At 43.7% G+C, this 27,846-nt stretch overlaps 1 protein-coding gene across 7 annotated transcripts in view; it reads left to right on the plus strand.

The window, feature by feature from the left end:
- PPP2R5D (protein phosphatase 2 regulatory subunit B'delta) overlaps positions 1 to 27,846 on the plus strand; it is a 1,176,261-nt gene that overhangs the window by 28,499 nt on the left and 1,119,916 nt on the right. For 3 of the 7 annotated variants that reach the window (XM_019548998.1, XM_019549002.1, XM_019548995.1), the window contains 3 exons: positions 1,145 to 1,315; positions 5,942 to 6,069; positions 8,604 to 8,705. In XM_019548998.1, coding sequence (XP_019404543.1) covers positions 1,145 to 1,315; positions 5,942 to 6,069; positions 8,604 to 8,705 — 401 coding nt within the window. Of the gene's footprint in view, positions 1 to 1,144; positions 1,316 to 5,941; positions 6,070 to 8,603; positions 8,706 to 9,202; positions 11,183 to 16,747; positions 16,842 to 22,040; positions 22,303 to 23,462; positions 23,764 to 27,846 lie in introns of those variants that run through there. The other 4 variants (XM_019548997.1, XM_019548999.1, XM_019549000.1 and 1 more) reach the window with 4 other exon arrangements.

Below are 27,846 nucleotides of genomic sequence, written 5' to 3' on the forward strand. Positions count from 1 at the left end.
GCAGCTAGTTCACACCATGGTACATTGGGTTGAATGTCCTGTATCTTAGCATCCATGACCATAGATGTTGCTGTCCAGAAACCTGCTGTGTTTGTCCTGTGGCTGAGTCTCCTGCCACTGAATGCACAGGGCAACCATATTTTCTGCGATGTAGGACATCTCCTTTTTTCTCAGTCACCAGTGTATGATGTTGAGTTGCCTCTTGATCTTAGGTTTGGTGAAATCAATAGGTGCAGATCTTTTCCTTCACAGTATGAGTATGCAGGACTCTGTTTTTTCCCTAGGTATGTGAAGGCCCATGTAGGTTTAAAAGGAATTTTTTTTTATTTGCATGCAAGATTGCCCCTCTTCACCATGTCTTTTCTTAGAATACTACACTGCCTATTAATTGACCCAGAAACCCTATTTGCTATGTAGTGAACTTTCCTTTGAGAGAAACAGGGACAGAAAACTCCTTGCTTAGTTTCCTGATTCTAAAAGGCTGACTTGATGATAAGAATTGTGCAAGAACCTGAAGGGAATAGGAAGAGCTGTGCCCAGGAAAAAGGAGCTATAACAAGGATCTCCTGTGTTGGGCAAATATCTGCATCCTGCCTTCCTTTGTTTACACCTACTGCAGAAGCTGCCTGCAAGGAAGTTACCTGGGAATGGAAGGATGGCAAAGTTATCTGTCAGCTTCTGGAATGAGGCTCAGGAGTGTCTGTTTACTGGTGCTGAGGGCAAGTTGGATGGAGAACACATAGAAGGGAGAGAGAATAGAATAGAGTTCACTCAGTCCATGTTCCTTAGCTTAGGGCTTAAGAGACAGTCCTGTTGCTGGAATTTGTAAGGCACCAGTATCTTGATAGAGTTCTCTTGAGCACCTTGGAAAGGGATGGGAGGACAAAGAGGCGTTCAGTACCTCTGTCCAGGTCTGTGGGGCCCTGGGTGTAGTGGGATGGGGGAGGGGATGGGTTGTGGTGACAGGAGTGTTATCGAGCTGATGGTTTATGTGTCTTCCATGGATAACTGAGTCTACAAATACTGAGACTGTGTGGTATGTGGATACAGCTGCTTTTTGATTCCTACTGTCACCAAATTTCTGTACCCATTGATGATGGGATACCTTACCCAAGATTTTGCATTCTGCTTTGTCTCTTCTCAGGTAATTATGGGCTTGCTGAAGTTCTGGCCAAAAACTCACAGCCCTAAGGAAGTGATGTTTCTCAATGAGCTGGAGGAGATACTGGATGTGATTGAGCCCTCTGAATTTGTGAAAGTTATGGAGCCTCTCTTCAGGCAGCTGGCCAAGTGTGTCTCCAGCCCACACTTTCAGGTAGGTCCCAGTCTCAGTAAACAATATGACACTGCTTGCATTCAGCTCAGGTTTGAAAGAGGACATTCAAATAATTGTGAAGTATGATTCTCTGGGAGTTGGGAGATTCTGTCAAAAACTATGGCTGATGAATTCTAGGATATTTGGGATTCTGACTAGGATACCTGCCACAAAAAAGTAAGAGGCATTGGGAGCCAATATAATCCAGAAGAAGTGTTGAGAGACTTGTTCAAGCTATCAAAGCAGTCCTTCCTGGCTAGGCAGAATTATCCAGCTCTTAGTATCAGAACAGTGCAGAGCTAGTGCAAGCACATGGTATTGTCTCTGGTTGTAGGTGGCCAATAGGTACAGTGATGGAGGTGGGTACCATTCAGCTTCATCTTCTTGAAGAGTTCTGCACCTATACTGTATCAAAGTATCTAATTGTTTGCAGTACCAGAGGATAGTCAACTAAGGAAAAGTCCTTACCTCCCAAATAGTCCCAGTGTTATGTGCTGATAAAGCGGGTGCCTTGTATTGGCTTAGCGCTGTGGATACTGGATCATTCTGTTAGGTGATGGAAGGAGAGGGGAAATCAGGCACTCTAAATGGCTCTACTTCAGTGAGCCGAAGTGAAGAAGATGATGGTGTTAACCCCATGTTACAGTGATGGGAGGCACTTCAGCCTTTCAGCAACTCCCTCCTCTGCATGGTTGCTTGTTGTTTGTTCCTGTAGGGCTGGGGTGTCAAAGATCTGGTCTGTGGGGGCAGATCCAGCCCCTGGAGCCCTATCAGTTGGCCCAGGGTGCTTCCTATCGGCGTCAAATTAGACCTGCACACCTTGTTCAGCATATACTAGATGAGCCCCACATATGACATGGGGGCAGATCTGGCACATAGCGTTTGAGGCTGGAGCTATGCATGCTACATGCAGTACCCATGTTGGATTGGCTCTGCATGATGGATCTGGTGTGCGGAGCTAGTTTGTGGGCCTGATCCAGCCTGCAAACCAGCCTTGCACTACTTGTACAGCTTGTGGGGCCTAATGAGTTTGACACCCCTACTGTAGGGACAACAACATGAGAGGCATGTCACAGAAGCTTAGGGAAATAATATTTCTGCCTCTCAGATCTCGTAAATTCCATACAGATGCAGGCATGGTGGAGGGCAGCACCAAGATGCAAAGGAATAATGAATGCCAGTTAATGTGGAAATGTCTTGTCAAAAGTAGCATAGTTTTGGATGACCTAAATTTACTTTAAGTTAACTGAGTGGCTATAAAATTCTTATTTCAGCAAGGTCTTTGGTTTAGTCCCATCTGTTAGTGCAATGTACAAGTTGAATCCTGCATGAGTCACTGATCACTTTAAGTGATTGATTAGCTACTTTAATCCAATTTTAATAAGTTCTTGTGACATGGGGATGTATAAACAGGCTCATGCATAATAGGAGGAGAGTGTGGTGTTATCGCTGTCCATGGACTGTTAGTGAGACCACTTCTCGATATTGTGTCTGTTTCTGGTGTTCACATTTCAAAAAAAGATGTTCAGAAATTGGAAAGAGTTCAAAAGACCACTACAAAAAGAAAAGATGTGGAAGAAGCCTGCCTTGGAGACTGGAAAAAAAATCAGTCTGTGTGATTTATTAGATAGACTTTTAAGAGGCGAGTTCCTCAGAGTCTGCAAGTACTTTTAATGGGGAAGATTTCTGATGCTAGACTGCATGTTAATCTAGTAAATGCATAATGTGATCTAATTGCTGGAAACTGAAGCTAGATTTAAAAAAAAAAAAAAGGGACTTATTTCTAGCCTAAATTCACAAGTGATGATAACTGACTGCTAAAATAACTTCCCTTTCTTCCATCACTGGGAACCTTGGAGATTGGATGTTTCTGAAAGCTTTGCTCTATCTTAGCCCAAGGAAGGGGACTTGTTACATAAATTGCTGATGAAAGTTTGACTTTTATAGTATGGGTCAAACTAAGTGAACATACTGGCTTCAAATCTAAAAGTGGCCTGGGACCAGGGGGTGGATTCATAGGGATAATATTCATAGGGATAGTGTGGGATCTGAATCTCTTCAGCCTCTGCAAGAGAAGACTGAGAGGCAACCTTGTGGCTGCCTACAGGTTCACTGGAGGGGGGAAGGGTGTCAGCAGGGAATAGAAGACACTCTGTTTATCAGGACCTCCCTTGGGGTTACTAGAAACAGCGGCCACAAACTGAAGGAGAACAGATTTAGATTGGACATAAGGAAGAAATTCTTTATGGTAAGGGTTGCCAAAATGTTGAATAGGCTTCCAAGGGAGGTGTTGAAGAGGAGATTAGACAGGCATCTGGCTGGGGTTACTTAATCCCAGTGCTCTTTCCTGTCTGGAGGAGGGGGTTGGACCTGATGATCTACCAGGTCCCTTCTGACTTGAGAAATCTATGACCTCTATGAATGTTTAAAACAAACTGTCCAGCAATGACAGATATATTTCTATTCAGGTGGAGTTGAGGGAGTCAGTTGACTTCATGGCTTATCTTCTACTTGATTTATGCTAATCTCTTCACCTCACAGGTGTTAACCCTTGTAGTATTATTTTTATTATTAGTAGTAATATTTCATAGACTTTAGGGTTGGAAGGGCCCTTGTGAGATAATCGGGTCTAGCCCCCTGCCCAAGGGGCAGGAAGCCAGTGGGGGTCAGATCACCCAGCAAGATGATTTTTTATTTCCACTTTCTCCCATCCCCCAATCAGGCTAGCCTTTCTTCTACAATTATCCTATCTGTTACCTTTCTAGGTAATGTTTCTCTGCTCACCTCCTAGCATGCCCAGTGAAGGTGTGCTGCAACATAGGGACCTGTACTGGGTGGCTTTGTTCTTAGGAGATTTGAACCCACAACAATTCAGAGATGGAGGGGGGAGGGCTAAAAGCAGGCTGAGTTGTGCAGTGGCACAGCAGTTGGAGGCAGGAGGAAGTTGCAAATATGAGACGTAGAGGTCAGTTACTGCATGACCCTTTCCTGAGTTATTCATTACAGCAGATGATAGAGAACTGAACTAGTGGCACAGCCAAGGTGGCAGAAAGCTGTGCATGGATGGATGAGAGGGACAGGGGCACTACCAACAGCTGAAGTATGTCCTCCTCCAACCCCAGTTGTTTCTTTCTATAGAGAGGCAGTTAGTCTTGCCCCCACACACCGAGGGTCTGGGAGAACTGTTTGGGAGGGGTTTTGAGGGTAAGAAGCTCCTGGATGCCCTGAGGGCTGGATACGGGGTCATGAGCACCACAAAGCTTTTTTTGGGGGGGAGCCTGTGAGGTAGAGGGGTGTGGGGTGAAGATGGGCTGGGGTGTTGTGGTGGTGGGAAGGTGTAAGAGGCAGATGGAATTTGAGGCTTAGAGACAGTGGGGCAGGGTGAAATAGAGGGTAAGGGGGAGGGCAGTGGGAGGGCTGGAGTAAGGTTTACTCCTCTGAACACGTAGTGGGAGGACTCATTGGGATGACAGGGGATGATGAAGGGTTGGGGGTGTTGAAGCGTGATAGAAAGAAGTCTTCATGGTGCAAAAGATTCATGAGGGCACAAGATATGATTTCGAGCGAGGCATGAGAGGGATGGTGGGATCTGGGTTTGGGGCATGATGGGATAGGTCTGGGATAGAGACAGGAGGCATTTGAGGTGGCAGGGGGAATACATAAAGAAAGTGAGGGGCACTTTGGTTGGAGTGTCTGGGGAACTTGTGCAGGGGGCAGTTCTGTCTGTTGCCAGGCCCACGGGTAGCAGCTGTACCCCCTACCTTGGGGACCAGGTGCCTGCCCCACCCTAGAACTGTCAGTCAGCACCATACAGACTCACTTGTATTTGTTTTTGCTCAGATCATAACTGGAATAATAAAGCCATACGCCTCTAGCATATTATTGAAAGCTTCTTTTTTTTTTTAATTGGAGAAAAATATGCATTATGTTATAGGGTGATGCACCACACTACCTGCACCCCCTTTTTTAAAATCCTAGATCTGAGTGGCTGGGGCATACAGCACCTGATTTGATAGAGCCACAGATTTATTTTGATTTTTAGAGGCAAGATGTTTTCATCATTCCCTGAAAGGAGGGCATGGATTTGTGGGCTTGTTGGCTGACCTGCCCACAAAAGAGGAGGAAAAATCTTTGTTGTACAGGTCAAGGAGCTGTAGAATTGGGACTATGTGGAAGGTAACAGAAGAAAAGGCATACAGGTGAGGTGAAGGCAGTAGGTGCAAAAACCTGAAGGGCAGGAAACAGCCTGAAATTGGGCTAGGGTGAGGGAAACCCATGGGAGAGAGTTGTAAAAGGGAGAGGTGTTCAGAGTAAGGGAGGTGGTTGAAGGGAGCTGTTTCAAAGCACAGCTGCAGGCAAGTGACATAGGGAAGCTACCCAAGGATGGAGAAGGTCAGAGTCCTGTGGGTCCCCACTGGGGTGAAGACACTCATAACAGAGATGTAGGAGAGAATAGAAGCCAAGAGAGGTGACTCTCGGTTCAGGGAAAGAAAATGCTTGTGACAGGTGTCTGAAATGGGCCATTCCTTTAGAGCTTTGGGAATCCACTTTCCTGGCAGGGCAGTGCCAGAGCACGTGCCTGTGTGGTGATGAGTGGAATTGTGCTATGTTTCCCTCCTGCTACAGGTGGCAGAGCGGGCACTGTACTACTGGAACAATGAATACATCATGAGTCTGATCAGTGACAATGCAGCCAAAATTCTCCCTATCATGTTCCCAGCACTGTATAAGAATTCCAAGAGTCACTGGAACAAGTAGGTATTTTCTGTGCATGTGTGACCCACAGGCAATACAGGAGTTCGTGTCTAGGGGGGCTCCAGCCCACTGCAGGACTGGGGAGGTGTTTGCTCACTGACTTTGCGGAGAAGAAGTGTGGTGCTCAGGTGCTGAATTGAAAGGCGGGCTAATACCTGGGTAGAATCAAAAGAACTGAGTTGGTCACAGCAGCTTGAGCTTGTGAGTCCTGCTCTGGGTGGCTCCTATTGGGAAAAAAAAGCCTTTGGGGCTTCTTAGCCAACCCATTTTTTGATAGCTGGATATCCCTGTAAGTCTGCCTAACAGCTGGGTTGAAATAGTCTAGCTCAATGTTGGAGCTGCTCACAAACCAGTAAATCCTTCTGTAGTCTTCAGTGCTGATTAAAGGCATTGTTAGATGGGTTGCTGAATATGAAGGTGCATAAGGAAAGCAGAACCAACCAGGTAGGCAAGCTGTTGCTTGTTCTTCAATTTGAGATCTACTTCTGTGATACCACATCATCTGGTCATCCTTCCTTCAGCTCCCTACCAGTTTTTCTTCTTGTTCTTACTTGTTAAAGTTAAGAAGGTGTTTGATCTTTAGCAAAGGTCTTTCACTTGTTTTTAAAAACACTCTTGTCCCTTCTGTGAATGGCTAAGGAAGCTTATACTCTACAACAGAGATTCTTGAGTTCTCTAACAAAAGCCCAGGAAAATTACATTGCAAAGGTAACATTGCTGATATTTCTGAGGGGGGAAAAAACAAAAAGGTACATCTTTCCCACCTGTCCCCCTTTCAGGCCTCCTCCATACATTGGAAAGAAAGTAATAAAATCTAAGGGAAGGCTTGAAAAGGCTGAGATGGTGTGTGTTTCTATCCTGCCAAAAACATGGACTGCAGAATAAAATGTGTTTGCAACGCCGCTTTCTCTTGGTTCTGCTTCCTCTTCCCTCTTTCTTGTAAAGAGACACAAACCCGAGTTTTATCTGCAGTCATTGTAAGAACTGAGGATGTGTGTTAAACTCATCAGCCCTCAACTCCTCTCATGCTCTCCCTCCCACTACTTTGTCTTCCTGACCCATGGGAAAGTTCTTGCCCTCTTTTCATGACTGCTTCCAATTTTTTCTGGAATCTTTTTTGCTAACTTGTCCCTCCCTGCATTTCTGCCTCTCACTTTCCTAGAATGCTTGGAATGACTTAGTGAGTTTGGCCACCCCCTCCAGCCCATTTGCTCAGAAGCCATGTATAACAAAAAAAAAAGAATCTAGTGGCTCTTCCTTTATTGCAGTCTGCTTCTAAAAGTAGGTTAGTACCATTGTTCCCACTTAACAGAAGGGAGGCCCAGATAGGGGGACTTGTCCAAGTTAGCACAGACACTGGGAGTCTCCTGTCATCTTGCTTTTAAGTGGTGCTTCTTCCAGACACGATTCCAGTCTGTTGTTATTTACTGGCATCACAGACATGCACAGCCCTTTGCACACAAGACATACTTTGCCTCAGAAGTTTGTACCATGCTTAAATACAATATGACCCATGGCAAATATTCCTGGAAAAAAAGAAGGAGGTAGCCTGATCCTTCTTGGTGCTAATTTCCATCACTGAAATGCTGTTAAGTTTTAGGATGATGGAAATTCTAGGTGGCTGGGCCCTGCACAGTGATAGAGGTAATTGAGTGATTTAGTTTTGCGGAAATGGAACAATATACCTGGTTCACTGCAGGACCCATCCTTTGAGGTTGTAAACTGGGTTGAACAAAGGCCTCTAGGATAGAGCTTCTCTACTATTCTGATCTTATCACTCACCTTAATACTTGCAAAATGATCTCCAGGACCAGGAAAACCAGAGGCAGTGTAGTGTAGCTGTGTAAGTGTTATGCAGTGTTGGTATGGGGCAGCATGGTACAGTTACCTGAACTCTGCACACATTGCCTCCCAGATGGGAACATGTGTAGCCTTCTTAATGTGGCACAGTGACCTCACCCACTAGCTCTGAATCTTGGCAGAGGTATTTGCTCCTCTGTGGTACTGCACTAAGATGGCTGTATTGCTTTCTGTTTGGGAGGTTAGTTTGCAGGGTGCAGGATGGGGACTTGGCATGATGCAACTGTGCAGACTTTCAGCAGTGGTTCAGCTGACTTCCCCCAGCCCCATTCATACCTACCCATGGCACTTCTGAGTCAGTTGAGAACCAATGCTTCAGGGAACAGCCCTTCCTTCCTCTCTAGGTTCTCTTGGGGAAAGTCTAGGGATTTGGGATGTCTGTTACCTACTGACCTCTGTGCTGGGAGCTGCCCAGGAGGAATTGCAAGTTCTGGCTCCAGGGCTCTCCAGTCCTAACCACTGTAAAGGGAGCCTTGCCAAGACTGTCATCCCTGGCCTGCAGTTAATCTAATGCCTCTGTTCTTTTCAGAATGAGAGCTCTAGCTCTGACTGAACTGTCAGCAAGATCTGTTATCTTCCCCCTAACGCAATCCCCTGCTCTGGAGGGGCAGGATAAGGAAGAAATACCATCAAGATGTTGTATGTGACACTGTCCCTCTTCTGCCTTTTGCAGGACCATCCATGGGCTGATCTACAATGCATTGAAGCTGTTCATGGAGATGAACCAAAAGTTGTTTGATGACTGCACACAGCAGTACAAGGCAGAGAAGCAGAAGTGAGTATCTTGGGTAGACAGCTCCCTCCAGCTGATTTTAACTAAACCTGGAGTCTCCTTGAGCATGAGGAAAACTCTTACAGAAACCCTGCAAACAAGGAGGCAGTGTAAAAGACAGTTTGGTTAATGAACATCATCACTCAGTTAAATATTGGCCCTTGAGAAACTAGTGAAGCCAACAGGCATGGGCAAGAAGGGAACAAGACAAAATATGAACTAGAACTTAGTGAAACTTGAAGAGCTCTCCCCTCCCCCCCCCAAAAAAAACAAAAAACAGGAAAAATCCTTTTGATTTATTAGGAGCAAGATGTCCATAAGAGAATTGCTGAGTTTGCTGGACCATGAGGAGGTAAAGACATAAGTAGAAAAGGATAAGGGCATTAAAAATAAAATAAACACAAAAGTTCTGTTAACTTTGATGGAACATAAACATATGCTTAAAAATTGTCTGTGCTTAAGGGGTTTGCTGAAAAGAGCCCTTAATGATTTCTTTACAGCCTCAGAGGATGTTGGGGAATTGTTTACTGTTTACAGTTAATAAAGAAGTACAAGGACTGAAGTGTCAAAAGAGGAAGTACTGAAAAAAACCCAGCTGAGTTAAAGAACAGTGCAAGTCCCCAGGCTCTAGCAGCCAAGTGTTCTGAAGTTATTCCAGAATAAATTGGCTGGGCTGCCAAACAATACATACTTTCATTAAAGTCGACCTCCTATTCTATACTGATGACTGGAGCGGAGCAAATATTCTTGTTTTCAAAAAGGCTCAAGGGGAAATCTGGGGAATTACTAACCTGCAAGCCTTGTTTTGGTACTTAATAAACTGGATGAAAGTAGTAGTAAAAATAGCATAAAACATCCTGGAAGAACTAGGTATGATGAGAACAAAGCAACATGGCTCTACAAAATAAAAATGTGCTCACAAATCCATCAAAAGTTTTTCAGCATATTAATAGTGTAAGGAATAATGACCAGGTTAGCTTTGTTTAACCTTTCAGTCAACCTTGAGTTTCCCACAAGAGGATGTGAAGGAAACCAAGTGGGTTGAATAGCCATGTGTCAGCATAAGTCAAAAAGCAGTTAAGGGATGGAAAACTAAGAGTAAGAATCAATTAATATTTGTCAAATTTGAAGGCTGACAACAGTGAAGATTTTCCCCATACTAAGGTCCACATTGGGACTAATTATATTTGGTTATAAGTACATCAGTGTATGTGTAGTGTGTGTACACATATACATGCATATGAATACACGTGTTATTAAAGTTGTCTAACACTTTCCCTGTTAAAAGACCCCTTTAATCATACAGGGCTTGCTACCTGTTCAGACTGAATTATTTTAGAAAACTTCAACCTAAATAGTTCAGCTGTTTCCCAGAAGAGGTAGGGAAAATTACAACTTTTGCTTACATTACAAAAATTGTAACAATCTTTTCTTTGGGAAGTTCTGTTGCCTTCACACTTCGGAGCAAGGATTTAAAATTGGGCAGCAGGTGGCCTTTGTGCCTGGGATTGGCCTTTGGTAGCTCATGAAAATCTGCCTAAATTTAAGTTACAGGCTATGGAGGGGAGGGGGAAATCCACCTTAGGGTTTTTGTAGCTGAGTTCCCTGAAGGTTGTGCCAACACTGGGCATGTCCCAGGTCCAGACTGAGCAGACTTTTCCTATGCTGTAGCTCTGGACTGAAGTTGGACCTTTTCAGGTCCATGTACTGACAGCAAACCAATGGCCTTATCTGTGATGCTGCTGACATGATGTCCCTTTCTTTCTGGGCTCTGATGCCACAGAAGTTGAATCTTTCTGATTTGAATGCCATGGGGATGAGAACCAGACCCCCTAACCCAGTGATTCTCAACTGGGGTGTTAGAGGTGAAATCCTTTGAGTGTTGCAGGGTGGTAAGCACAGGCTCATTTCTGCCTGGCTGCACTGCCCAAACATGTACTACCCAAACCCTGTGTGAGGAGGTAAGCACAGACTCATCCTTGTCTAGCTGTTCCTTCTCCCTTCCCACCACTGCCCAAGCAAAGGGCAGAGAGACTGGAATTAAGAGTCAAGGAGGGTGGGGCAGGAAGGCTGGTACTGGCTTGGCAAAGAAACTGAATTATTTGTGGGAGGGAGGGTACTGAAGCTAAATGAGCAGCCTGGAGGAGACTGAGACTCAGACAAACCAGAATGCAAATGTGCACAGGATAACTGATGACCAGAGCTCAGAAACAGGGGGGGGCACTGGGAATCACTGTTTAAGAAGACCAGGAATGCAGGGAGGTGGAGGCAACAGCACCAGGATGAGTCCAGAGGGGTAAGGCTAAGATTTCATTCCATTGGGACCAGATGGGAAATGTGGCAACTGGAGCCTGGGCACTGCTTAAGTGTGAAAAAGTAGTTTTATGCTTTTGCAAAAAGTCTTTGACAGGGCAAAGTAGGGTAAAGACAACACAGAAACCAGGACAGGATGGGTCAGATGAATGGCAACTTGGGCAGCAGTGACCACAAGATGATTCATTTCAGGATCCTGAAAAAAGGAAGGATGGAGAACAGCAGAGTAAAGAACCTGGACTTCAGAAAAGCAGACTTTGACTTGCTCAGGGAACTCATGGGCAGGATCCCCTGGGAAGCCAGGCTGAGGGAGAGAGGAGTCCAGGAGAACTGGTTGTACTTCAAAGGAGCCTTACTGAGAGTGCAGGAACAAACCATCCTGATGTGCAGGAAGACTAGCAAGTATGGCAGAAGACCAGCTTGGCTTAGCAGGAAACTCTTCAGTAAACTAAATCACAGAAAACCAAGCATAAAGAAATGGAAACTTAAACAAACAACTAGGGAGGAGTATACAAGTATTGCTTGGGCATGCAGGGATGAAGTTAGAAAGGCCAAAGCACAATTGGCGTTATAGCTAGCAAGGGGTGTGAAAGGAAACAAGAAGGGTTTCTGCAAGTATGTCAGTAACAAGAGAAAGATCAGGGAAAGTGTGGGTCCGTTTCTGAATGAGGGAGGCAACCTTATGACAGAGGATGCAGAAAAGGCTGAATCGCTTAATGTCTTTCTTGCCTTAGTCTTCACAGGCAAGGTCAGCTCCTAGACTACTGTACCTGGCAGCACACAGTTTGGGGAGGAGGTGAGCAGCCCTCAGTTGTAAAAGAATAGGTTAGGGACTACTTCAGTTTATTAAGGATTGTGGCTGAAAACCATGCTCCTGGAAACAACATGCGACCATAATATAAATAAATGTAAGCAAAAATAACAGAAATACAAATATAATAATAAAATAGAGCCAACCATTATAAAACATTATTAGTATAAATATAGTAATAAATTGGATCATGAATCTATAAAAATGTTGTACATAGATCCACAGTTGACACAGTAAAATCATAGTTTTAAAATTGAATCAGTTATATCAACAGTAAGGGATGTTTAATTGCTTCAGCCTTAAGAGCAAACATTGCAAGACGGTTTACTAAATATAGATCTGTTTGCTGGAAGAGCCAGATTAGTTTCTCTCTGTTTGAAAAAGTATCAGTTTCTGCAAGAACAGTGATAAATAGGTTCTTTTTATGTTGTTGCATAGAGAACATTCTAAAACTTAATGAATAGTGTCTTCCAAAACTCCTAGACAAGCTGGGCAACATCTTTTAGCCCTTTGGAATAGCTAAAAGCATCTGTTCAGTACTAAGTCTAGTCAAAGAGGATCCCCATTTATTGTTGAGATCCAGCTGTGAATACCTTTCTCTCCTCCAATCTAATTTCCAAAGAGTATATACAATCCCTGTCAATACAAGTAGCTCTAGCCGCTGCAAAATCATTCTGCCCGGCAATATCTCGTAACCTCTGAAAAACTTGAACTTCTTCTATGGGGAAGAAAAATCTTTCATCGTCTTTGACATTAGTATCCCATGCCAGAAACTGCAAAAGTACGGGAAAGAAAGCTAAAAATCGGGGAGATTGAAGAGAAGCAACTTAAGCAGATGAGATGGTAGAAGAGGCAAGATTTTAAACTAAAATCCCACCATTCTAATATATTAATTAAAATAGAATCTATTCCCATCTCTAATCTCAAAAAAGATGCAGGTGTTGAAGGAAGAAAACCAAGAAGAGCTCTAAGAAGCTTGTTCTGAGGTATGTCTACATCATTACTGGTGGCATAACCCTATACTTCAGTGCCATATGGAATCTGAGATGCAGCTTGGACTAATAGTCCTTCTGTGGTCTCATAACATTTCTTTATAGCTGCAGCAAATTGGGCTGCTTTAGTTTTAACTGGCTGAATGTGGTGTTTCCGTGATGGAAAAGCTGTAAATATTACACCCAAATACCTATAGGTTTTAACAGCTTTGAGTTTTGTTCCCCCTATGTTCCATGGGTATTTCATCAAACGGCTTCCCCAACACATTATTTTGGATTTATCATAACTTATCTTTAAGTTATTTTGTCCACCAAGATGCACAAGAGTTGTAATTGTTCTCTGTAATCCAATAGGAGTTCTTGACAGTATAACGGTGTCATCTGCATACATTAAAATAGGGATCGGAGTTGCTAATAATTTGGGGGGATGGAAATGAGCATCCTGCATATTTCTGATAATATCATTAATGTAAAGATCAAATAACAAGAGGGCCAAGATGCATCCTTGTCTAACCCCTTTTTTGCATCTGAAATTTGTGCAAGTTCGCCCCTGAAGTCCCACCTAACTTGTGGTCAGCAGGTGCAAGAGAGGGGTCAATCCCATAATTTAACAATTTCTCCCAAAGTTTACTTCTATCTATATTGTCAAAAGTTCTTAACAGATTGTGGCGAAGTGGGACTCCCCACCTAGCCACTGTGCTAGTTTTCCCCACTTGACTTTGGGCATGACCCCCACCTGACTCGCCTGGCATTTCTTGTTGTTAATTAAGGTGGGAGGCTGCCCATTCTTGCCTCGATGCCAGGGGGTGCTATATGTGGCTCCATTCCTCCCCTACACTGTAGCCCAAGCCTCACAGATGGCATCCAGATGACACAGTGCTCCTGGCTTACTGCTGGACCAAGCCTAGGCCTCATTCTCAGGCCTCAGACACACGCACATTCATACTACCCTCCTCTCACAAGGGCCTCTCATATGCCACTCCCTCTCACAGGGTCTCTTTTATGCATCGACAACTTATGCTACCTTGCTCTCTCGGAGCATATAGGCCTTAGGCCATAGGCTTAGTTAGTTTGTACTTTGGGTGGCAGATGTACCATTTTTTGGGCCTTTCCTGTGACCTTCAGCAGGGTAGTGACCAGCCAATTACCTGACCAGATCTAAGCTTGCTCTGGCCCCTTCCAGGGGCAACTCTATACATATAAACATACTGCGCACTCAGCCCTCTGGATTTCCTTCCCCTCTCACTGGGGCTCCTCATCTTCACCCCCTTTCAAGGGCTGCTCCTCACCAGGGCATTCTTATCCCCCACCATGACTGGTGCTCTGGGGTCTCATGGGGACTCTCATTTCCCCCCGCTAGAGCAGCATGTCATTGTGCTCCACTATAGGTCTTGCTTTAGACCCACACTCAGCATCCCAGCGGTGGAGGACTTACCGGGGTCAGGACTTGCCCCTCTCGGACTGAGCCCCCTTACTCAGCCTGTGGCCCAAGCCACAGCCTCGGGCATCTGGAGACATACCTAGGCCTACTTCTCTTACTTGGAGCTCCACACCCCCCCCCTTCACTTGGGCTTCTTATCTTCACCTCCTTGCTTAGGGCTTCACATCACCCTCTCACTTGGGGCCACGGGGCTTCCCTCCCCAGTGGGCTCAGGTGGCCGTAGCCATGTCTGGCCCCAACTACCTTGAGTGTTACATAAACCCATCCGAAGGTGAGGGCTTGAGGTTAAGGAGCCCCTACCCGCCTTTCCCCCGGGTGGTAACTGGCTTGACATTTCCTGGGGGCTCCCACACCACTGGGAGCCCCACCAGGCCACCCACTCCTGGCAGGGTGCAGTTTTAGGTCATGCCCAGGACCAGGAGACTCCTAGCTATCCCTTACAGCTCCTGCCCTTACCTCCAGGATGTTATAGAGCCTTACAGCCAGGCAATGTTACTGCCTGACCTGTCAGCAGTGACCTGCCCTGTTTATATAGGCAACCAGGGATCTAAAATGGCTGCCGCAATCAAGCACCTGCTGGCTGCTTAGCTCCACTCTTAAAGTGGCAGGCACCAACAGTGTCCTGCCACACAGATCAACAAATGCAACTTACAATGCTGATTTGCACCTTTGCATATATTTGTGTCTCAAAAACTGAAGAATAAATATGTTATCAATAGTGGAATATCTGTCCCTGAATCCGGTCTGATGTTCATGTAATATGTTGTCTCCTTTTACCCATGCTATGAGATGGTATAACAAATACTCCCCAAAAATTTTAGCTGAAACTTCCATTAAACTTATAAAGTGATACAATTCTGGCTTATCTTTTAAATCTTTCTTGAAAATAGGTACAGTGGTACTCCCTTTCCAAGAATCTAGGGTTTGACCCACCTCAATTATAGAGTTATACCACTTTTCAAAGACTGGAGTCCACCATTTGATGTTATCAATATAAGCTTCTACTGGTATTATGTCTGGGCCTGGGGCTTTATTCTTCCATTGTACTTTGAGGAGATGTACTATCTGATCATTTGTTACCCAATACTTAGTTGTATCAATAAAGGGTATATTACCCTCTAGACTACTATTTATTTGTTCCATAGGAGTAAGCTGATTGGAAAAATATTCTACCCAAATGTCTGTGGTAATGTTATTTTCAGTGTTTTATAATGATAATTGGCTGTTCCCTTTGATACAAGTAGCCAAAAGGTTTTACTTTCTTTAACAATAATTGCCGGCCTCAATTTATCCCAATGCTAGTTATAATATTCTTTTGTCTTATTCTGGAGGAGCAGTTTATATGCTTTCCATAACTTTTGAAACTCACTCTGGAAGAACTTCTCAGTGTATCCAATTTTTCTGTTTGATGATCTTTTCTGTTCTACACATTCTTTATTGAACCAGGAAGCACCTTGTTCTTTAAGTGTCTGTATGGGATTAGGGACTGCTTAGAAAAGCTGGATGTGTACAGGTCCATGGGGCTGGATGGGATGCACCCGAGGGTGCTGAGGGAATTGACCGATGTGATTGCAGAGCCATTGGCCATCGTCTTTGAAAACTCATGGCTATCAGGAGAGGTCCTGGATGATTGGAAAAGGGCAAATATAGTGGCCATATTTAACCCTCATCTGTTCTCATGAAACTGTAACCATTGTTGTTCTCATGGGGTAACTTGTTACCCCAGCCACATGAACAAAATGGAACCAGTAACAACAGTATAAAAATATTTATTAAACATACAGATTGTTTGAAAGAGTATTTATGATAATTTGAACCCAAAATATTATTTAACTAGAACTATGAACAAAATTTTAACTTGTTTTAGAGTTTCAAACCATGAATGAACAGTTTGCTAAGTCTGCACTTAGCAGACTTCACACTGTTTTCAAACTAACAGTTACTTCTAAAAATATTTCCTAACTGTTTTAACTAAATAGTGCATTCCTTACAAACAGCGGTGATGTACTGTGGTGCACACAAGCAAATCGCTTGCAATCTTTGCATCGTTTCCAGGTTTTGCAGTCATCTTTCCTTGCACAAAAAGCACAACATCCACTCATGCTTGCAGATGGTTCTACTGTGGTGCATTGTGGCAATTTGTAGTTTAGGGCAGTCATACCAGACTTGATGGACTTAGACAGATTACGTGTATCCATCCATTTTATTTGTCCATCAATCAACTGTTCTCCAAGTTCCTGCAACAAAAAAAGCACTGTCGTCTTAAATGTGATCGTTGCTTCCAGTTTGTATTGTGGCCTAGCCAAATGATGAGGCTGGCAATCGCAGCTACATACAGCATATTGAAAAATAGTGTTATTGGCCACCTGTTAATTTTCCATCTGCAGGTGGTCATACAGACTAAGTGGTCAAGGTTATCCACCCCACCCTTGTTTTTATTGTAGTCATGGATAATGTCCAGCTTTCTTTGCTCTCCACCCACTGACAGGTCATGGTGCATGCTTGACAGCAGCAGCACAACTTTGGGCTTCTTTGGGACATGGGAAACTAGGGTGAGTTCCCCATAAAAAGGAAAAATGGATGAAAAAGATTTCCTTCTTCAATTTGCTTGCATTTCATTTGGGATATTGGCCTTGTTTTTCTGAATCATACCGACACAGGTGAAGTCCTGCTGTAGCAGTCTTTCTGCCAGGTCAGTACTTGTGAAGAAGTTGTCATCCACAGTATTCCTTCCCATCTTGTACCAGGGATGAACCAAGTTTTCAACGACCTGGGTACCAAAATTACCTTGGCATAAAGCTTCTGGTTGCTTGCCCAGGTAGATGTCTCCAGACAGGGGGAATGATGTTGCTGCATCACAGCAACACAAAATTTTCAAGCCATATTTGGCAAGCTTGCTGGGCATATACTATCTGAAGGGACAGTGACCCCTGAACACAATAAGCTGCTCATCAGCTGTCAGGTGTATTCCTGGAATATACTGTTTCCTGAGCTGCTTCACAAATTGTGTCCAAATATCTCTGAAGGCAGCAAGCTTGTCCACAGCTCTCCTTTCCTCAGGTGTCAGTTTGTTGTCAAATCTCAGGTAATTGGTGATTTGATGGAATCGTTTTAAACTCATGGTGGAACGGAAACAAGGACACCCAGTGCATTGCTCCCACAACTCCTCCAGTGCCTCATGACCACAATGGTATAGACCACTCAGCGGTAGGAGGCCAAAGTAGGCTTTCAGCTCTGTTTCATCCAGCTTTTTTGATTCCTTTCTATTTTCCCTGAATCTTCTTTCTTGCCTCTCTCTTTGTTTCTCTTATAGTAACAGTCAGGATAGCTTGTGAGGGAAACAGGTGGAATGTTTCTACCACTGTGTCTTTATTACTTTCTCTTGTTGGCCACAGCACTTTCTTGGATCATGTCCTTGGCTGTTCTCTGATGATGTATTAGCTGTGGACTTTTTCCCCAACACTCTGTCATTCCCTCTAAAGCTGTCATCATCTGCAGTGTTTTCTGGGGGTGGCTGCAGTGGTTCTGCTCCATATCCTGCTGTAGCTCTCCTTGGTCTTCCATGGCAGCCCCAGGCTGATCCTCTTCCCTTTCCCACTGGAAGTGTTGGCATCATTTCTCTTGTGGCACCAACTGGCTGCCACAAGCTGAAGTGATGGCACCAAGTGATGACTCCTCATCTGAGCTGGATGAAGTTTCCATAGACACATGGTCTTCTTGCTCTGTACAGTCTTCCATATCTGGAACAAAGTCAGCATCCTCACTGCCTTGGGTTAAGATTTCATTAGTGGATGTGTTGCTGTCATCCCTGGTTACCTGTGCAAGACAGGCTTCAGCACTGAATATGCGCTGCCTTCTCATCCTGGACTATAGAAAAAAAAAAAAATTGATTACTGTTGAATGCATATAAATAATAATCAAAGACAAGCCTTTTCACCTGTGCTGTAACAGAAGCAATTCTGCCCTGCCCTATGGCAGTGTAGGTATTACCCTTTCCTGGGCACAGAAGCCAGAGACCAACATCCACCCTTTGCAGGCAAGCCAAATGTGTGTGGATGCTGTTTGGATACCACACATACGGAGGCTTATTGAGAGCAGGTAAAAGGGGTGTGGGGGGTGTCAAGCCCTTGCCATTGAAGGGGACTCCATAGTGTATGCTGTATTGCAGTATGATGTTCTTCTTTGCTATTCCTTTGCTCCTTGTCTTCACTTCCAGGAAAGCAGGGCAGACTAGCTTGTATGTTATGAAAGGGGCAGGTGAGGCGGAGTTTTGCCATGAGAAAAGAGCAGGGGTGGATTTGGTGTGACATAGAGTTTCGGGTTTTTTGGCAAAAGGCAGGTTGCTTTGATGACCTTGCAGCCTACAAACAAGAAAAAGGGTTTACCACATCTTCTGCAAAATCAGAGTGGAGGATAGCCATCTATTAGTTACCATGGATACCTGAAGTGGACATGAACGAGGTATGAATGAATGCTGACCTTTCAGATGCATCCACCCAAAGTGGCCAAACAGGTCTAGGCCTGTCATTTATACAGAAATTTCAGTTAACATGGGCTTGGTGTAAGTTGTTACCCTATATGGAAAAATTCAATCACGCCTGGGGTAACATGTTACCCTGGGCAGTTTTTCAACCACAGAGAGCAGACCATTCATGTAAGCTGGCTGTTCTTTGGGGATACTGTGCACTGTGGTGCCAGTGACAATGTCTTAAAAAGAAAGATTTTAAGAATTTATTAACTGTAAGTTACTGCACAAAGTATGCATTTGGGGTAGGAAATTACCCCATGATAATGTATGAAGGTTAAGGAAGGGAAGAAGGAGGATCCAGGGAGCTACAGACCAGTCAGCCTCTCCTCAGTCTTAGGAAAAATCCCTGAGTAGATCCTCAAGGAATCCATTTGTAAGCACTTGGAAGAGAAAAGGATGATTAGCAATAGTCAGCATGCCTGACCAACCAGATTGCCTTCTTTGATGAGATGGCTGGCTCTCTGGATGTAGGGAGACCAGTGGATGTGATATACCTTGATTTTATGAAGGCTTTTGATACCGTTTCCCACAACATTTGCGCAGGCCAGCTAAGGAAGTATGGGCTGGATGAATGGACTATAAGGTGGATAGAACGCTGGCTGGAGCATCAGGCACAGAGAGTAGTAATCAATGGCTCAATGTCTAGTTGGCAGCTGGTATCAAGTGGAGTGCCCCAAGGGTTGGTCCTGGGGCTGGTTTTGTTCAGTGTCTTCATCAACAACCTGAAAGATGGCATAGAGTACACCCTCAGAAAGTTTGCAGATGACATCAACTTGGGAGGAGTAATCGATACACTGGAGGGTAAGGCTAGGATTCAGCAGGACCTAGACAAATTGGAGGATTGCGCCAAAAGAAATCTCATGAGGTTCAGCAAGGACAAGTGCAAAGTCCTGCGCTTAGGATGGAACAATTCCATGCACGAGTACAGACTGGGGGCTGACTGGCTGGGCAGCAGCTCTGCAGAAAAGGACCTGGGAGTTACAGTGGACAGTAAGCTGAATATGAGCCAGCAGTGTGCCCTTGTTGCCAAGAAGGGTAATTGGCATACTGTGCTGTATTGGTAGTGTGTTGCCAGTATTTCAAGGGAAGTGATTATTCCCCTGTATTCAGCACTTGTGAGGCCACATCTGGAGTAATGTGTCCAGTTTTGGGCCCCCCACTGCAGAAAGAATGTAGACAAATTGGAGGGAGTCCAGCAGAGGAAAATAAAATGGTGAGGGGGCTGGTGGACATGGCTGAGGGACATGGGCTTATTTAGTGTAGAGATGAGGGAACTGAGAGGGGACTTAACAGCAGCCTTCAACTACCTGAAGGGGGTTTGAAAGAGGATGAGTCTAGGCTGTTCTCACTGGTGGCAGATGACAAAACAAGTAGCAATTGTCTCAAGTTGCAGCAAGGGAAGTTTAGTTTAGACATTAGGGAAAATTTTCTTACTAGGAGGTAGTAAAACACTGGAGCAGGTTATCCAGAGGTGGTAGAAGATCCATTCTTGGAGGCTTTCAAAACCCATCTAGACAAGGCTTTGGCTCGGATGATCTGGTTAAGGATGGTTTTGCTTTGAGCAGGGCTTTGGAATAGGGATGTAAAATTTCTGGAAATTTTGAAGCCATGAGAAAACATTTTTTTTTTTTGTGGAAAAAAACTGACATTTTGGGAAAAATTTAAATATATGCAATACTTATTTTCTTAGCACCCTTTACAGATCCAAATTCACTTTGCTACTTTAAGAACATAAATGTATTATGTATAATACATTATTATTGGTTTTGCTCATAAAATTATCATGTTTGGTATATTTATTACATTTAAAAGTGTAGTTTACTCAGACAACAAGTTTCATAGTTGGTAGGGTCGGAAGGGACCTGAGCAGATCATCAAGTCCGACCCCCTCCCATGGCAGGAAAGAGTACTGGGGTCAAACGACCCCAGCAAGGTGATTGTCTAGCCTTGTCTTAAAGACCCCCAAGTCCAAATGTAGTAATTGAATTTACTTTAAAATGTTTTAAATTTTTGTTACAAATGGAGCCACAGTCTGCTGAACTCTAAAGAACCTAGCATCTCTTAGTTTTTGCCAGTTTGAGAAGCAGGCAAAAATTAAAATTGAAAATAGAAGAAATCATCAACATTATAGTAAAACAAAGCAAGTTATTTTTTGTATTCTGGACTTCATCTCCTCCACAGTGTCAAGCAAATCCAGAAAGCACTCATTTTTAGAAAAAGAGCTGAGGAAAAAAGGGTGAAAAAAACCCCAAGACTCACTGAATGCAAATTTTGCTATATAAAACTTTGTCTAATCAGTCTAATTTTATGAGCTATCACTATCAGCAGTTTCTGCTTCTTTGGATCCTTCATTTTTATCATCTTCATGGACTTCTGAAAACTGAAGATTTGCCTAGATTGAGACAAGCTTCTCTACTCTCTTACTTGTTAGTTTATTTCTTGATTTGGTGTGAGTATTTCCAAACCGTTTCTTTCATATGCTGCAGAGGATGGAGGAATCTGAAGCAGGCAAGAGGAGTCAGAGATTGTGTTGTGCAAAGGCCTAGCCACCATGTTGCAGGAAGGATACACTTGGCAGAATCCCCAACTGCATTCCTGGACCAAATACCTGAAGATGTGCTGCATTCTGCAACATTTGAAAGTACTTTTCCAATATCAAGTCCCAAGTGTGTTGCTTGTTTTGTAATCCAGTCAAATGCAGTAGCAGTGCTATCATTCATCACTAACATTTCTGTCTTTGAAACTTGGATCCAAGAGATTTGCAGAAGCATGAATTGATTGGCAACAAAATTCTTCCCGTCTGTTAATAAAGGCTTTCACTTTTCTTTCTTATGTATTTGTAAGTGGAGATGCACTTAAAATCAGTTGTTCTTGAGAATCTATCTATTTGGTAAGGAACGTCTGAAGAAAGTGCACTGTCTCATTCAGATGCAGTGATTGCTGAAGAAACTGGCTTTAGAATCTTCAGGGAGTTCTGCAGCTGAACCCAGAAGACCTCCTCCTCAAGTATAGTGTTCCTTACACTTTTGGGTACTTTTAAGATCCTCAGTTGTTACTGTTTCTTGAGGAGCTTCTTTGTTTTTTAGTAAGCTTTCAAATGAGATCACCACTCCACCTCATCTAGTTTTACTACAGAGTTTGAGTGTCACTATTTTATTCTTTGCATTCTTTTCTTCCTGGTTCTTCTTAAAGACTGCAGCAACAATATGAGTAGCTTTTTACATGCTTGATAACTTCTTTTGCTCTTCTTTAGATCTTTTGCAGTGTCCAACTTCATGATGTCATTAAGAAGCAAGTTTAGCCCATGGGATGCACATCCTGTTGCAGTAATATGTGGGTATTTATCCATTATGATCTCCCCTACTGCTTTCATGTTACTTGCATTGTCAGTCAGCAAAGCAAATACTTCACCACTCCCAATATTCTGTAGGACTTCACATATTTTACTACTGATATACTCTGCACTATGCCTGTTCTCTCCTGTTTCAGTGCTTCTGTAAAAAAAAAAAAAACAAACACACAAAAAAAAAACTGGTTGAGGAGTTATCACAAAGGTTATGATTCCTTCTTTCCACACATTTGTCCATCTCTGCGTACTGCAAGACTGGAGATTGCACTACACACTCATAATTTGACTAAAAGAAGGTTGCTCAAAGAATGTCCGCTAAGCAAACTGTATGATGGTCTTACTAATTTAAAATCTTCCTGACAGTATGTATTTTCAGTTACTGACAATGGCATCCCAGAAGAATATATTGATTGCTCTTGCAAGAGCTTGGTCAATTTTTTCCTGATCTTCAGGTGTCATCTTGTCTACAAATGAAGCTATTGAGAGTCTTTTGTATACAGTTGGTTGTAATGTTTGGTTACTTGAAGATGCTGATTGGCCAAACCTGTGTGATGCTGATGTTTATAGCAGAAGCAGCAGCAGCAGTAGGAGGAAGACTTCTGGATCGAGAACATTGGAAAGAGCTACTTGCATTTTCATCATCATGATCTACTTCCTCCTCACTTACACCCATGAAGGATTTGTTAATGTCTGCAGGATACTTCTTACGTACAAGGATATGTTTGGTCATCCTAGTAGCATTTGGAAATGCATATTTAATTTGACAGTATTTGCAAATCACATTTTTTTTTTCCTAGAATAACTTGCAGTGTAGAAATGCTTCCATATGCTAGAAGTTGGTTGCACCATTCTGCTGAATGAGAAAAAAGAAAAATGTAATCTAGTGGCTAGCTTGCATATATAAACCCTAAGCTACAGCATGTACTAATTTAGTAATGGATGGAGGAGAGACCTTCTTAGAGTTAGCTATGAACAGCTTCCTGCCCTGCAGGCCTTACCTCACTGCTAAGGTTGGGTCATTTGTCACAAAACATGAGACTAGTAGGAATTAATTATGAATTATATAGGTTATGAAAATATACTAATGCAGCTAAAATATAGTTTAATATACTGAATTCAGAGAAATTTAAACATTTACCTTCAGTAAAGAAGTATATTTTCTTTTAGCTCCTTTGTGCTGCTTTTGTACTTCTGTGGATCTCAAGGTCACAGGGCCAGGAGGAGGCAGGTTCCTTCCAACTCCAAAACCTTTAGACTTGCTCTATCGCCTCTCCTGAGGCTTTTGAGCAAGTAGGGCAATAAACTCCTTGTTTCTAATCTCCACAGGAATGAATGGTTCCTGCTGCAAGTGTCCACTCCCAGTCCTTTGAGGCCTAGTCAGGAGGACAGGAGCAGATCCATCAACCTCTAGATCAAAAGTCAACAATAGAGGAAGTCCACAAGCAAAGAAGGCACTGAATCCTTCTTCCTTCTCTTGTAAAAATGGCAGTGCCCCCTGGGGGCAGACATGTATCTTGCTTTTGCATTTGAGAGTTGTACTGCACTGCTTGTCCTCAGTGTATGGGAATTGTAATGATCTGATACCGTAGATAGTCTTACATAAAAGTCTTCTGAGAGTTAAACTGTGCTGCTTGTCCTCGATGAACAGGAATTATAATGATCTGATACTGTAGATAGTCTTCCTATTACATAGTTATTAGAAAACATTTTGGAGGAGTAAAGGGTAGCAATGTATGATCACCTTGTCTTAAATATTTTATTCATCATTCTAAAAGAAAATATTTCATATGAGGGTTTTTTTTTAATTTTTCCACAATTTCAGTTTTTCAGGGAAAAAACAAAAATGTTCTTGGAAAAAAAACCTGAAAAAAACATTTTTTTCATAGATTGTTAGGGGGTGGAAGGGACCTTTATAGATCATTGGGTCCAGGCCCCCTGCACTAGGCAGGAAAAGACAACTGGGGTCAAGTGACCCCAGCGAGGTGACTGTCCAGTCTCCTTTTGAAGATTTCCCACCACTGGAGGGAGTTTATTCCACAGTCTGGACATCCTGACTGTGAAGGAGTTTTTTCTGGAATTGAGCCTGAAGCAGCCTTCCAGGAGTTCATATCCATTGCTCCTGGTCTTTCTCAGGGGTTCCCTGGTAAACAGCTGTTCATCGAGTTCTTGATGTACTCCCTTGATATAGCGATAATCCACTACCACATCTCTCAGCCTCTTCTGTAGGCTGAAGAGGCTCAAGTACCTCAGCCTCTTTTCATATGGCTTGTCTTGCAAGCCCCTGATCATATGGGTGCCTCTTCTCTGGACCCTCTCAAGTTTTTCCACATCCTTCTTGAAGTGCAGTGCCCAGAACTGGATGCAGTACTCTAGCTGTGGTCTCACCAGTGCGGAGTACAGTGGGAGTATCACTTCCTTAGTTTTGTATGAGATCCAACGGTTAATGCATGCCAGCGTATTGTTTGCCCTGTTGGCCACAGCATCACACTGCAGGCTCATGTTCATGCGATGGTCAATTGCTACTTCTTGGTCCCTTTTGGCTGTGGTGCAAGTCAAGTAGTCGCCACCCAGCCCATAGGTATGTTGGGGATTGTTTGCCCCCAAATGGAGCACCTTACACTTCTGAGTGGTGAACTTCATCTGGTTCCAGTGTGCCCAGCTCTCCAGCCTCTCCAGGTCCGCCTGTATCTGCAACCTATCTTCTGGCACGGCCACGCTCCCCCATAACTTGGTGTCATCCACAAACTTGGCCAGCAAACTTTTCACCCCCACATCCAAATCATTGATAAAGATGTTGAAAAGCACTGATGCAAGCATGGACCCGTGAGGAACACCACTGGCCACTTCTCGCCAAGATGACACAGATCCGTTCATGAGACCTCTCTGGATCCTACCATGCAGCCAGTTTTCCACCCACTGAACTGTTGAGAAGTTAAGCCCACAATCTTCCAATTTTTCCACAAGGATATGGTGGGTTACTACATCAAAAGCCTTTTGGAAGTCTAGATATATGATGTTGACTTTCTCTCCCATGTTCAGGTGGCAAGAGACCTGTTTGTAGAAGGACATGAGATTGGTAAAACAAGACCTACCCACAACGAAGCCATGCTGGCTGTTGTTCAGAATCTTACCCTCAATGAGCGTATCACACACAGATTCTTTAATGAGCTGTTCCAGGATTTTCCCTGGGATGGAGTTTAGGCTGATTGGCCTATAGTTGCCCAGGTCTTCCCTCTTCCCCTTCTTGAAGATGGGCACAGTGTTGTCCCTCTTCCAATCCTAAGGGATCTCCCATGTGCCATGATTTTTTAAATAGATTTGCCAGGGGTTCTGTGATGACCTCAGCCAGCTCCTTGAGTACTCTCAGGTGAAGTCCATCTGGTCCTGCTTTTCTAGTTGGTTTTGCACCAGCTCAGCAACCACAGTGGGAAGGCTATCATTCTCACCATGCCCCCTGCGATCCTTATCTTGCTTGTCTTTCCCCTTGGTCTGCTGAAATACCAAAGCAAAGTGGTCATTCAGGAGTTCATTTTTTTCCTAAGTGTCCATTACCAGCTGTCCCAAGGTGTTAAGCAGGGGTCCCACACTTCCATTTTCCTTCTGCTCCCTACATATTTAAAGGAGAACTTCTTGTTGTCCTTGACTCCCTTGGCTAACTTAAACTCAGTCTCTGCCTTAGCTTTCCTAATCATTTCCCTACAAGTGTGGACCCACAGTCCTTGAGGACTGTCCTTAGATTCTGCTGTGTGTACACCTCTTTTTTTCTTTTTCAAGAGGATTGTGATGTCCCTATTGAGCCGGGGGGCCCTTGCCAGCCCTTCTGCTACCTTTCCTCTTCATGGGAACAGTTTTCTTTTGTGCTTTGAGGATCGTGTCCTTGAGGAATGGCCACTCTGTGCACCCCATTTGCCTTCTGTCCTTGGTTCCACATCATCTCCCCTACTAATGTCCTGAGCTTGTTGAAGTCAGCATTTTTAAGTCCAAGACTTCAATCCTGCTAGTTAATTTGTCATCCTTGCAGCAGACGGTGAACCTTATGACCTTAGGCTACCCTCAGTGTTCAAACCACACACTAGGTCATCTCCTTTCCAAATTTTTTTGTGTGTTTGTTTTTTTGTTTGTTTGTTTGTTTTTTTTCCAAGCCTTCACATCTGTAGGTTGGACTAGATGACCTCCTGAGGTCCCTTCCAACCCTAATTTTCTATGATTCTATGAGAGAGGGCCATGCTTCAGAGTGGGGGATGCTAAAGGTCTGTGCCTACTAGGAATACTCGCCATAAGAGGCTGAGATGGTCCCCCAAGATTTTCAAGTCTGTGTTCCTTTATTGCTGGGCAATATCTGTGAAATCCTTGAGGCAAAATTGTCACACCTTCTCTAAGGGTAGGAGCTGAGGTGACCAGCTCAGAGGATGAGGACAACTTCTGCTGCCAATTTCTCCATTAGTTCAAGTGCTCTCGTCTCTGCAGATTTCAGTGTTCCAACCCTGCTGGGGACCCCTATGGGGATCAGTAACATGTTACATAATGGCATATCTTTTTATCTATTTTGGGGAGGAGGAAGGGGAATAAAACTTACGAAATTACAAAAATGACACCTGAAAATTATTAAGTTTACCAAGTCAACTGCTTAGAATTCAGGAAATGCTAGTGTGACAGTTGCCTGTACCCATGTGCACATGCACTGTGATAGTATTTAGCTGCATGATTGTGGACTGTTTTTGCCACAGGACCCCAGTCTTGTTCAGTGTGGGATTGAGGAGAAGAGAACTGGGAAAGAAAAGCTGAGGATTGTTTAGTTTAGAAAGAAGAAGAAATATAGGAGGTATGCAGACTGTGCATGTAGAGAGGGAAGGTACATCTGAGTGCTCCTGTTCATCCTGTCTCCCCACAAAAATGAAAGGACTTGCAATGAATGAAAGCCAGCAGCTGTCAGACTGCTAAAAGGAAATGTGTTTTGCACAAGTTTTCTTTAAGCTGTGAGGCTCACAACCACAAGACATTATTGAGGCAAAAGGCTCAGATTCAGAAGAAGATCAGGCCCTTCCACAGTTGATGACATAGTCTGGTACCCCTTTATGACATCACCTCTCAAAACTAATCCCTCTCTCTCCTGCTAGCCAGACAGCCAGAGTGCATGTACATGAGATGTTTACTGTGTGGTAGCCTAATACACTGTGCAATAGTGTCCCAGTCAAAAATCATGCCAACACACTACTGCACAGTTTTTATTAAGCTATTGCACAGTAAACATCACAGAAAACCATGTGCCAGTGCTACTGCACATTCAGTTAGTAATTCTTTAAGGAAGTACTAAACTAAATGCAGAGTAACTACAGTGCATTAATGAACATGTAAACGTGCCCCCAGAGAAGTTTTTTGGCTAGTGCTTGGCAGTAAAAGGCATGCCCTGTTACTTGAGCCTATGCATCAGGGGTACCAGTATTGCCTGAACTGTTTTATAGTGCTAGATGATCCACCTGGGGCAGTGAAGCGACACATTCTTGGTGGCTAAAGAGCAGTTAGTTACTCCTTATATGGGATTAAGCTGTTCAGCAAATCACACTCTTTGAGGCCCCAAGAGAAAAGTTGAAAGGTCAAGCCATGTAGTCTGAATGTGTGTGTACAGCCATGCTCTGGACTGTCTGTGCCTCAGCATCTTAAGCTCTGTTTAGTAGTGGTGATAAGCTCAAATGCATGTGGTCACTCTCTA

Source organism: Crocodylus porosus, unplaced genomic scaffold (assembly GCF_001723895.1).
Source record: "Crocodylus porosus isolate Cpor-Errol unplaced genomic scaffold, CroPor_comp1, whole genome shotgun sequence".
NCBI classification, from domain to species: domain Eukaryota; kingdom Metazoa; phylum Chordata; order Crocodylia; family Crocodylidae; genus Crocodylus; species Crocodylus porosus.